Source organism: Vidua chalybeata, chromosome Z (assembly GCF_026979565.1).
Source record: "Vidua chalybeata isolate OUT-0048 chromosome Z, bVidCha1 merged haplotype, whole genome shotgun sequence".
Classification (NCBI taxonomy): Eukaryota; Metazoa; Chordata; class Aves; order Passeriformes; family Viduidae; genus Vidua; species Vidua chalybeata.
The window spans coordinates 26795376-26808431 of NC_071570.1; the positions used below are offsets into that span (position 1 = coordinate 26795376).

General features: G+C 35.9%; 1 protein-coding gene across 4 annotated transcripts in view; it reads left to right on the forward strand.

Moving 5' to 3' along the window:
- IQGAP2 (IQ motif containing GTPase activating protein 2) overlaps positions 1-12835 on the forward strand; it is a 122803-nt gene extending 109968 nt beyond the window's left edge. For all 4 annotated transcript variants that reach the window (XM_053931403.1, XM_053931400.1, XM_053931401.1 and 1 more), the window contains 10 exons: positions 427-659; positions 2724-2856; positions 4301-4403; positions 5289-5430; positions 7115-7202; positions 8134-8346; positions 9156-9316; positions 10135-10278; positions 11284-11392; positions 11860-12835. In XM_053931403.1, the coding sequence (XP_053787378.1) occupies positions 427-659; positions 2724-2856; positions 4301-4403; positions 5289-5430; positions 7115-7202; positions 8134-8346; positions 9156-9316; positions 10135-10278; positions 11284-11392; positions 11860-11973 (1440 nt within the window). In that variant the 3' untranslated portion in view covers positions 11974-12835. The remainder of the gene's footprint in view (positions 1-426; positions 660-2723; positions 2857-4300; positions 4404-5288; positions 5431-7114; positions 7203-8133; positions 8347-9155; positions 9317-10134; positions 10279-11283; positions 11393-11859) is intronic.
- The last annotated feature ends 221 nt before the right edge of the window (positions 12836-13056 follow it).

Here is a 13056-nt window from a genome sequence, read left to right on the forward strand (position 1 = left end):
CTCTAGAGTTCTAGAGCTGCATTGCAGTCCAGTCCCTTTGATAAGGGTCCCCTTATCAACGAGTGCATTAAATGCTGCCAGTATCTGCAGGACTTCAGAGAATGAGCCTTGGGAGTGGAACCTTGCAAAATTTAGAAGAGCTGTGTTTGTGTGCAACTCCATGTCTTGCATTAGCTGAACTAGAGCCAGTATCTAATTGAAATGTGGTGGTAGAAGTCCGTAACTGCTGTTCACAGAGGTGTGTTGTAGGAGGAGTATCATATAAGAGGTCCTTCCAGTTAGCCCCATAGGTAATGTGTGTCTTAAGGATTCTTCTAGCACCAGTCCCTATGGTCTAATTCAGAAGTAGAAATGATTGGTCATGTTTTGTAAGGGAAGTATGTATGCAAAGGGAAGTTCTCTTAACTTTTTTCTCTGTTTCTTTAGATTGTTGGCAACCTTCTGTACTATCGCTTCATGAACCCTGCCATAGTTGCTCCTGATGGCTTTGATATAATTGATATAACAGCTGGGGGCCAGATACACCCTGACCAGAGAAGGAACCTAGGCTGTGTGGCAAAAGTCCTCCAGCACGCTGCTTCTAACAAACTCTTTGAAGGAGAAAGTGAACATCTGTCTTCTATGAACACTTACCTCTCACAGACGTACCAGAAGTTCAGGTATGCACAGCCCTCACAAATACCTACAGAGTAAGAGCTTTCCTCTAGGATGTGTAAAGGAGGTGGACCCCTTGTTGATAGGAATTTCCTGTTCAAAATGTTAAAAATGTTGAGTGGTATGGCAAAGAGAAATGCTCACTGACAAGGAAACTGGAGCAGGAGTAACAGTTTGTATTTCATCTTGTGCATTAATTTGAGATAATCTCTGCTGTCTTGCTTGCAGTTCCTTACTGAAAGTAGAGACTGAGAACAGACTGAGGTAACTCATCCAGAAGAATCAATGTCTGCTTTGATTTGGGAGGACATCTGAACATTTGTCTGAGGAAGAAAAAAAATATTTGTCAGGGAAAAGTTGTAGGGTTTGTTTTTATTCTCTCATCTTTGCTGACAGATTCTATACTTTTATCTTGCAGTCATAGGAAACTGCATGTTTTCCTACATTCTGGGACACAAGTTCTTTGGGGTTATTGTGCATTCATTGCTATTACATCGTGTTGTTGAGTTTTGCAATAAACTTGCACTCAGAATTTCTGTTTTTAGTGTCTGCCCTTTGTGAAAGCAAATGCACTGTTCATATAATGGGTTTCCTTGAGAGATGTCAACCATGGACACAGAGACAATTCAACTTAGTAATTTTAATGAAGTGTTTAAGGGTATTTCATAAACATAAAGAAGCTATAAGGTAGAAAGTGTTACAGCTAGAATAACAAAAGCTAACAAAAGAGCCCTGCTCTAGTCAGCCCTTGACTGCTACGAAAGGAAGAATCAGTCTCCTAATTAAGCTAACATAAATATCTGTTTGCCTGTGCTCTGTACTTTAACTGAGCCCTTCTTAGACAGCAACAGTGTCTGCTCTTAGCTACCTGTTCCCCTTTAGATCAATATTAGCAATGTTAGCTATGCTCAAAGCCATTAAGCCTGCCTAGATCTTTTACTCTGCATTTATGAACTTGTGCAGGAATTTGTCCACACCCTTCCTAAGCCTTTGAGATCATCTGCCTTCACAATTCCTGTAGCAATATTTAGAAGTTTGCTACCTGTCAGTTAAAATTAAAATTGTCCTGCAGTTTAATTGCATACCCTATTGGCCATTATTTTTTGGACTGATTAATGAATTCTGCACACATCTCATGCAATACCACTGCCATTTTGTACAACTTGATGTGTAGTCCCCAGCTTTTCCTCTCCAAAATGAAGAATCTCAGCCCATTTTCTTTCTTCTTTTTTATTTTTAATTATTCTTTTCTAATACTTCAAAGGTGCTGTGAACCTGAAACATGTATCCTCTTCAACACCATAGGGCTAGCATAAAATGGCTCCTGGAGCAAACCCATAAGCATAATCTAAAACCCTGTTTTTCCCAGCTGCCCCATTTCAGGTCACTTCAGAAAGCAAAGTGGTTCTCTACAAGAGGACCCTGCTGGTACTTGGTTGTCTGTGCACATCCCTGAATAAGTCAGTAGCTTGGAGAAACACCAGTTGTTGTTTTGGGAAGGAAGTCTCAGTACTCAATGTGCATGCTAGTCACACTGAAGTAACACTTCAACAATACTGCATTTTTTCCTCTCAGGATTCTTATATTCATAAACGATACTACATTTTCTCTCATTTTGAACAGCTCCTTTTCTGCCTAACAGCAATGTAAACATTTGTCGCACAAATGGGAATTTTGTGCATCTATTTCAATCAAGTCCTTCTCAGCACACCGCATACTGCAAAGTGCCTTCATAAAATAAGAGAGAAATCCTTTTATAATTTCTAGGCCATTAATAGATATTTCTCTAAGTCCTTAAAATTTACATTGTTTAAGTAATAACAATTACTTTCCCCCATAAGTAGGGGGAAAATCCAACTCCTTTGAAACATTCTTCCAGCAGCTACCCAGGAAAGAGAAGATTTCATCACTTGTATTGACGTGTTGTCTCCTTGAAACATTGAGGGTAGATTGCAGGTTATAAGAGAAACATAATGCATGCCAAAGACATGACTGTGACTTTTTTATACACAGTAAATAAAGTGAATTTATAAGGGACAATTATTGAAGTCTTTATCATTTTCTCTTAGGAATTTTTTTCAAGCAGCATGTGATGTTCCTGAACCAGAGGAGAAATTCAATATTGATGAATACTCTGATATGGTGACCCTTAGCAAGCCTGTCATATATATCTCCATTGAAGAAATTATCAATACCCATTCAGTAAGTTAATCAAAACAGACTAGTCAATGGACTATAGCATACAGATTATCAAATATTTGCAGCTAACACTCTTGGGGCAAAGCTTAGTTTTCATTCTTATTTATGAAGTAATTTCTTCACTTCATCTCTGAGATGTTCTGAAGCTGAATATTAGATTTTTTTCCCCTATGAAAACTGCAAATGCTGCTTTCATGCACAAGCATCATCTTCAATAAAAATTAGTATGTAACACTTTCTGACAAGGGGAAAGAACAATTATGTTCCAGTCTTTTGTGACATTTCTAACTTTAAAACAATTGTCTGTCTTGGATAAGAAAGTGAAAGCCGTTTGAAGGAATTTGAAGGAAAGCCGTTAGGAATAGAAATTGTATGTTGTGGCTCTGGCGTTCTGTCATGTGACTTGTTGGAAGCAAAAGAAAACATCTGATTTAGAAAAATTGACGCTGTGGTATCATTCCTGTTCTTACTGTGGATAAAGAGCAAAATAACTGCAGTCTACAGTATGACTTAATAGGGTATAAGTTAAATATTTACCACATGTTCCTACTAAAACTGGGATACTACCATCTGTTTCCTGGCTTGCAATATGTCCCCTGTGTGTCCCCCCACCCAAGTCAAAAAAAAAACCACAACAATTCCCCTGTCAAAAAACAAAAAAGCCTACAAACAGCACAAAGGAATCTCTCTCAAATACTGCCAGATACACTATGGAAAAGGTAGAACACCCAACTCACAGTAGGCCACTCTATAAGTTAGTTTTAGTCAAGTAATGACGAATCTGAAAACTAATAACTTCATCTGCTAAAAAATTTTCTGGTTTGTCTTTGTGCCTGTTCTTTTAATTTTTGACGCAACAGACCTATGCCTGCAGGTAATGACCAGAAGTTATATGTGAACATTAGTCCTTTTAGTGAACCTAGTGACTGGCATAACATGTCTATTAGGTGCAGTGGGTGCTGCAGAGCACCCTCACATAGAAAATACAGTCCTTTCTGAAAGGTATCACTGACACTGTTGTAAGCTACTGGAATGGATGTATAGAAAATGGGTGTCCTTCTATGCGTCACCAGCACTGTCTTTGTTCCTTTGTGTGTTAAGGATGCAGCACCAAAATGCTCTGCTTGAGATTATCATCCTTTATTCTGTGATGATTAGGACTTTTTTTATCCTCACTGCAAATCTTCTGCTCAGCCATGATATTTAGCACTCCAGAGACAACAGCTGGAGGAAAAAGCAAGGGGATTGTTTTTACAGCAAGGGGATCTCTAAACTCTAGCCCAGAATCCAGGGTGCTTCCTGGCCTTGGGAAGGTCCTCCATAATCCTGATCATGACTGTGATCTGTGTCTGTGTTTTTCAACATTTAGTTTCCAGACTTAGTTTCAAGTATAAAGATACCAGGAAAGCTTTTTGTGGATGATGATTTCACTTACATTTGTTTATAGCTGCTTTTGGAACACCAAGATGCCATTGCCACTGAGACTAATGACCTGCTGAATGAATTGCTGGAAGGTCTGGGACCTGTTCCTGATATAGAATCATTCCTTGGTATGTTATTTTTTGTCTTTATGGGTAACTTCATTTTAGAGGCAGAATTAAACAGAGGCTTGACTTACTCTTGTGTCTCTCAGAGCAATAACTTCTGCTTCTCTGTTCACTACAGAATTATTTTCCATACACTTACTGTAACATTGCACCTTATATTTGAACCTTTCTCTTCACTGCAGTTCTGACTCTAAAATTTAATCTATGATTCAAAATCCAAACATTACTAATATTTTGAATGATCCACTTGTGCAGATAGGAAACAAATGATTTTTTTTTAACAATCGGGTCTTAAGATCTGCTAGTGTTGGGTAGAAACTTAGAAAAAGTATATAGAGAATTGTAAAACTAGACATTTTTTTCTTTTGATACTTAATTATCCAAATAAAAATTACTTTTTAAAAATTATACAAATTTCTTAGAAAATAATGCATTTGACTGATACTTAATTTGCATTTATTGTAGAAAAGTGTTTAGAAAGTAGCTAGGAGTCATGGATAACATCAACATTCAAGTGAATAGCCTGTTAACATAGCTGATACTCTTCCATGTCTTCATTATCACTGCATGTTAGGATAAAGGATGTTACATTGTTTGTATTATTCTTTGAGAAGACAACATGAAAGTCTTTTGCATATCAGGAGCCAGAAAAGCAAGGATTGGTGTAATTTCCAAAATATTGTAACTGGGCTTATAAATAGCTAAGTTATTGTTTTGATTGTTCAATGTCCAAAAAAACACTGCTTCTAAGAGGATCGACATGGAGGCACTATATAATAAGCTTAATATTTCTGATTGTTTACAGTGATTCATCTAGGTACTTGTTTGCTTCATGTACTGAATTATGAGAAAATTTGAACACTTGGAGTAAAATATGTTTCCTTTCAGGGGAAGGAGCTGTTGATCCCAATGATCCCAACAGGGAAAGCACACTGAATCAACTTGCAAAAACAGAGATTTCACTGTCTCTAACAAGCAAATATGAATTGCGAGAAGGTGAAGATCAAGATCTCAAAAGTTTGATGATAAAGTATGTTTTGCTCAAACCTTTATATTCTGGCAATGCTTATTGTTTGTTTGTTTTTAAATATTGCTTTTTAAACATTTACCCTGCTTAAGTGCATTTCTGAGGGTGCTGAGTGCATTCAGTTGTCAAAAGCCAGTTTGTGTTCAGTGCTACTTAAACTTTTGGAAAAGTCAGAAGAACAGTCAGTTTTTCCAGAAAAAGAAATATATTGCCATTTGTGTTTTGGAGCATGACTGCATCATTATCTAGGAAATGTTTTTTGTGAAGCTGTAAAAGCACTCTGCTTTAAAATGCCACAGCCTTGGGAAAAAGAGATGAAAAGCAGTCTACACTTATAAGGGTCAGACAGTATTCCCAGGTCTTTTCCTCCCCCTCAAAAATAAACACTTTTCTGATATACTGACATCAACCATATGAAAAGAATGTAACTGTTACTTCAGCAGGAATAAGGCATGCTGCATGCTTTTATCCAGGAAAGAAAATTATGTTTATTCTGTCTTGGGGACAAATTAAAAAATGGCTACAGGGATACTCTGGAATACTTTATAGTATAGACTACCTTATAGTGCAAGTTAATTATATAACAGCACTTTGTTTCACATTATTGGCACCCATCTTTTGATGTTAGTTCAAGCTATCCTGAAAAGGGATTGGCCTACTTAAAATCCTAGTACAATCAGAGTAAGGAGGAGAACAGAATGTTCTATTACTGTGCTTATATGTACCTCACAGTTGTGAAGGCAAAAGTTCACATTAAAAGGGAAAGACAGCACCAATAACTAGGAGGAGAGACATGGGCTGTAATTCAAATCTGATCTGTTAAGATGTTTGGGTTTTCTTTAATCAGGAATAAGTATTCTGGATTTGTTCGATAGTGTGAAGTTTTACTTCTGAAGAAGCAACTGTACCTTGGTAGACTATCACTTTAAACTATTAGGTTATATCATCTAAATATTGTCAACATTTCTACATTTTCCTTGGAAACTTAAACTGCATCTTCAATTTTCTGTTAAGAATAATGAGCTATTTCAGTAATCCTGTCCTCTAAATTAATGGAATTCTGTATCAGGATGTTCTTGGAAGTATTATGAACGAATAGGCAGCAGGAATAAGATAAATTCTTACCAAGAAAAGAACTGGTTAACATATCAGGGTGTAGCAGCTTCCCTTTTTTAGCAAGGAAATGCTTCTTGTCTGTTGTCGCTAGAGAAATATATGTCCTTAGTGGTTTGCGTAAATGCACTGCATCAAGTGAAAAATTTCTTCAAAGTTTAGCAGTTCTGAGTGCATTTCCACTTTATTCAGTAAATATGACCCTTAATGGAATGATGAATAGTTCAGGCTTTTCAAATATTATATTTGTCTGCTGTTTTGTCATGATCAAAATTAAAATCCACCTGAGAAGTGTTGCTTGTATTTTATTAACAGTAACTGTTTTACTGTACTTGTTGGTTATCTGTTTTCTAAAATAAATGGAGGGAAGCTTACATGTATTTCTCCATTCAGACTATATAGAAACCAGATACTCTATGTTAAAGCTGTTAAAGGAAGCTGTGAAACATAAAAAGCTAGAAAGCAAATTTTGCCAATAATCCATAATAAAGGGGGAGTTTGCTACTTTTATGGTTGAAGAAATGACATATACAAGTGATAACTGTTTTGTAATATCCATATATCCTTTTAAAAGGACCAAAAGACTCGTTGTGGATGTGATACGAACACAACCAGGGGATACACTCTTAGAAATATTAGAAACACCAGCCACTGCACAACAGGTAAGTGTTATACTGTGCCTGAATCGGGAAGGAAGTATTTTATTATAGCTATTTGAAAGCCTTAACAGATCTCTGACAGCTTTCTCCATCATGTTCTAATAATGAAATTGTTTGTTGATGGTTTTAGACTATTCAGATCTAGAGCCTGCGAAATATGAGACTTGTATAGTTGGGTTTTTTTACTGTATAATTGGAAACTGCTTCAGAGGGAAACAAAATATGAGCTCTGAGCTAGACTAGACTAGAATATTTCTTCTTGCTGTATTGGAGTCACTAGAATGTGACTAGAATATTTTTTTCTTTACATTTTTTGTAAACATGGTCTTTTCTCTCCTATATTATAATACAACAAATTGCCTGAGGTGAATCTTTCTACTCTTCTTTTCCCCCCCTCATTAAGTTCAGTATTGTAACTCAAGTTGCCTGACCCTTTAGTTTATTTGCTTAATCTATACAAGCAAATCTCAGGAAACAACTGCTATCCTTGGTACGGGAATCGAGTGGGAAGAGCTCACAGTTGAAGTCTTTCCTGCAGACACTGACACACAAAACTGCATTTTAATAACGTGCAGATTTTAGTTCACCTCAGTGTGTGTATATGTAGGACACACCTGTGAGATCTGGACAGTCTTCCCACAATTTGGTGAAGTCATTGAGCCTGGCTGAATTAGACATTTTGAATAATTCAAATATATGTCTCAGTGTTGTCACTACATACCTAAAGTATGTCCAAAGGCATAGTAAATGGGGTACTTTGAGATCAAGTAGTAATAGAACAGAAAGATTGCACTCTGATTCTTGATAATCTCCTATTCAATGTACTTGAGAATTCAATGTACTTAAACACTTAACAGTTACCAAAATCTGGAAAATAATGGAAAATAACTGTTCTGGATTTCCCCCCTCCTCCGCCCCCCCCCCCCATCCCCAGGAATCTGAGAATTTGAAACTTGTAGAAAAACGTGCCATCTTAGATTCCAAAACTCCAGAGAAAATGAAGCACAGTCAGTCTATTTTTGAAGATGGGCAGCTACCAATAGAACAAAAGAAAAGGAAAATTCAGAGAAATCTCCGGACATTGGAACAAGCAGGACTAGTGTCTTCAGCAACTAAGTACCAAGAAATTATAAATGAGATTGCTAAGGTAAACTGATTTTTTCCCTGTATATCAATGTTTTTTAGCATCTAGCCTAAATCCATTCCAATTAGAGAAGTAAAACACATATTTTTCAGGGAATGCTACCTTAAGCTACTCAAGTATCCACATATGAAGCAAATTGTTTTCCTTCCCTGACAAAATAAGTGAAAGACAGTACACTCCTGAATAACTGTCTGAAATGAATATAAAAAAACCTGCGATCTTTGTTATCTGAATCTGATATTGAATTTGCTGCTGATGATGATTTAACTCATCCTATATAATGTTTCAATATAATTTTGTATTAACAGTAATTGGAATTGATCATTAGTGTTTCAATTAAGAATGGCTGTGGTCTTGGTAAGGTTTCAAAAGTCTTAGATCCCCATGAAATATTATCCAATTGGTATTAACAGTGATCTGCTGTGGTTGGGCAGGACACAAGAAGAATAGTGGGCCAATGTGGTACCCATCCTGTTGCTGATAAAGCACAGGGACTGTTCTCAACAAATCCTATTCCACATCCACAACCCATACTGGCCATAAGAACTTTAGTATATTGAACTATCTTTAGCACAAGCAAGGAGCACAGCGAAGTTCAACACCATTTCCATATACGAGTAGCAATGCGATTGCCATGTGAACAAACTGTAGTACTCCCTACAGGTACTGTTCTTGTAAGAACTAACATGATAGTTTTGTGCTTTCTCTCAGTAATTAAGTCAGATTTTGTAATTACAAATTGGAATGGTAATGAACTGAGGCTTTCTGAAATTTCAAATTAATAAAACAATTACATTAATAAATTTATTTAGGATATCCGGAATCAAAGAAGATACAGACATCATCGAAAAGCTGAATTGGTGAAACTCCAGCAGACTTTGAATGCCCTTAACTCCAAGACAGCATTTTATGAGGAACAAATTAATTATTACAACACCTATATAAAAACTTGCTTAGACAACTTAACAAGAAAGTGAGTTGAGTCTTTCTTTCTTTTAATGTGTCTTTTAGTGTGTTTTATCAAGAGGGAGAGCAGGTGTTAATCTGTAGTTTAAAGTCTGACAATCTACAAAAGGTCCATGAGAGCTTTTAACTGTGTCAGCATCTGATTATTAAAGTCTTGCATTTATTTAAGATTGCCTTGGAGAAAGAAATGTCTATGTAAAGCGATGTATAGATGTTTTCAATATATTTAATTGGTGCTACTTTGCAGATCCATTTGCAAGGTCAGAGGTCATGAAGATTTGGGAAGTAATTATTGGTTTTTAAAAGGTTTGGAGTTTGTCTTTAGAATGGAAAAGGGGGAAATAAATGCCTAAATAATTTTACCTTTCAGATATGACAGAGTTACTTGAAAGCAATCCCCCCCACCAATGCCACCAAAATGTTAAAATGAAAACATTTTACTGACATGAACAGGAATTTTCCTAGTGCACAGTTCATTGGTCCAAAAATTAACTCTAATTACAGAGTATTTACCATTTATGTCACTAAGTTTACAAATTGCTATTTTGAAATGGAGATTGTGGATTCTTTAGGATCAGAGTTGCATTTCACAATAGAATTGAAAGAAGTGCTAAAAAGATTATTCAAAATCATTGGCAAGATATTTAGATGATTCACTGCATGCTAAGAATTCCTCTAACCCTTAGATTTTTGGGGATGTTAATTTTGTTTTTTTAGAGAAGTTCAAGAAAGAGTGAAAGAAAGTTAAATATGGCTAGAAGAGTAATTGAAGTATTAAGGATCTGACAAACACACCAAAAACCAGTTTTCTTGTTCTCTTTCCAGAAATTCACGGAGGTCAATTAAATTAGATGGAAAAGAGGAGGTGAAGGGAAGCAAAAAGCTGAAACAGACCTCACTGAAGTACACAGCTGCAAGACTTCATGAAAAAGGTGTCATCCTAGAAATTGAAGATCTTCAAACCAATCAGTAAGTGCAGTACAAATCAATTCTGAGCATTTTCTAATCAACAATTTCCGAAGAGGCCTGGCTTTTGATAAAAGAAATCTTAATTTCCTATGCCACAGCTAAAATTACCTCAGACTTCTGCATTCAGAAGGATGCTACAGTGTAATTGTTACAATTTTTTTTTTCTTACTTTGTACTTGCTCTATGATTACCTTGGGAAAATATTTTAACAAGCCAACTCTAGCACCATCTTACATGAACAAGTGCAAGTTTGGCAGCAGACTCACTATTAATGATCACGTTTTTATGCAGTTGTAGCAATCCTTTTTCATATATTGACCAGTCACTTTCAAATAACTTGGTAAACCTCAGGTTTTGTGCTCTTCCTCACTTTGGCAGGGTGAATGGATGTGGTGGTTTAACATCCCTTTTGTATTCTTCCATTTTGAGGCTGTGGTAGTGAAAGTCTTCCATTCTCTGCACCTTTCCTTCCACCTTCTCCATGGAAAAGTTTTTTTTTTTCTTTTTTTTTTTTTTTTTCCCCAAGTGGATTCATCAGGTAGAGGAAGGCACATGAGGCAAATATGTACCTGCAAGGAGATGCTTGGCCATGGCAGAAGGAAAATCTGGTTGTCCTGTTTCTATCCACTGGGTGTTGAATCCAATTTGTTCATTGAACTTCCCAAAGACTTTTCTTTTTTTGGTGTTTTGTTGAGTTTTTTGTTTGTTGGTTTGGTTTTGGTTGGTAATTTTTTTTTTTTTTGGTTGGTTGGGTTTTTTTGGGGAGCTGTTTCTCCAGTACAAAAGACTTCAGAATTCTGTATTTCGTACTACCAGTACTACCAGAAAGTCTCTAAGAAAACACTATATGGAGTGCAGTGCAGGGAGGGATGGAGTGATTCTTTTGATACCAACAACACTGCTTGTGGTTAAAGTTCTATGTTCTGCAGGCTTTTTCCCCAAAACTGTCTCTGGATTATATGAAACTGCACAGCCTATGTATTCAATTACCTTTCTTGTTTCAAGGTTTAAGAATGTGATGTTTGATATCACACCTGGAGAAGAAGTGGGTGACTTTGAAATCAAAGCAAAATTTTTAGGAGTTGAGATGGAAAAAGTGCAGCTCCATTTCCAGGTTTGAATTTTGTTCCTTTGCTATATAGCTGCTGTTGCATTTCCCGTAACTACTTTTTCAATATTTTTTTCACCTGTATCCATGAACCAGTCAATCAGTATAAAGCAGCAGCTAATGTGAAGAATAAATTTATAACTTCTGTAGGATGCTGGGCATGGGCATTGAATTAATGTTTATCTTGGGGCAACTACGTTAAATCTACCACCACATTAGTTCAGGTGGCAAGCAGGAAATAAAAAAAAAAAAAAAAAATGGAAATACACAGAAAACAGTATTTCTTCTGGCTTGCTGTTACTGACCATGTGTAGCTTAGGATCTAGAGGACATGTAATGTTTTCTACATGTATCCCAATACTTGCTTGCAATTGTTTAAGTTATGAAGAACCTGGAGTTGGTGATGTTTATCACATCTTGTTACTGTATGGTATGGATTTAGATGGACACTAATGATTTTTTTCTCATTTCAGGACTTGCTTCAGATGCAGTATGAAGGTGTGGCTGTAATGAAAATGTTTGATAAAGCTAAAGTGAATGTGAATTTGCTCATATTCTTGTTGAATAAGAAGTTCTATGGAAAATGAGTACTTTCAGATATCATGGACTTCATCAAACAGTGGGAAGTCTATTCAGTATTTTTTTGCTTATAAATCTTTGAAGTTTGTCATTGGATGCTTGTCAAATTTTAAAAATGCACCCTAAAACACCAAATGTTCAGAGGAATGTACACAGTGCCTTTTCAGCATTGATAACAAAACAGAAAACCAAGAAATCAATTCATTTAAACAGCTCAAGATTTCATTGGTGTTGGTACTTTCAAATCAAAATATTCTTTAGGACACACAGCTATTGTGTAGATTTTAAGCTAGACAGAAATTGAATTTAGTTAAATATATAAACCTCTTCCTATTGAAACATTTTAAAATTACCTCAGATATATAATATAGCTGATACTAGACTTTAAGTTTGTACCAAAAGAAAACCTAAATTTGTTTCTAAGGGATAGATTGAGCAAATACTTAGCTACATACTAGGCCTATTTTGTGGCAGTTGTCAATTGCAAAGCAAACGTATTGTGCAATTTTAAAAAAATTATAGATAATTATAAAGTGACAATAACGACTTGCTTCACAAAAATATATTTTGCGATTCATTCCTACTAAATGCACTACTGCCTTGTGCAAAATGTCATTTTCTACTTTCACAGCCTTTGGAGTGGTATTGGGGAAATCTGAATAGCAAACAGTTGTTCAGTTTGAAGTATTTGAATACCTAAATTGTGCCTGGTTTTTTTTCGTGGTTTTTTTTTTTTGTTTGTTTGGGGGTTTTTTTGGTTTTTTTTTTTTTTAAGACAATAAATGCAATAAAATCAGTATTTAGATTGGGTTTTTTAAATATGCTTTGGAGATTGTTCTATGTAAAATAAACATTACCTAATTAAACTGGCTTGGTCCCTAAATTTCATTTCAAGGAATTATTAAAGCTGCAGCCTAGATGGTAATTGAAAGAACTTCTTTCAGTGCTTTTATAAAACTGCATGTAATTAAGCCTCCAGTACACTTGAGGAAAGCTGCTCAGCAGTGAAGACTTCATGGCCTTTATGCCATTGAATGTGATGATGATTTTGATTAGGAACTATCACTTATACCTACAGAGTAAAAGTTTGT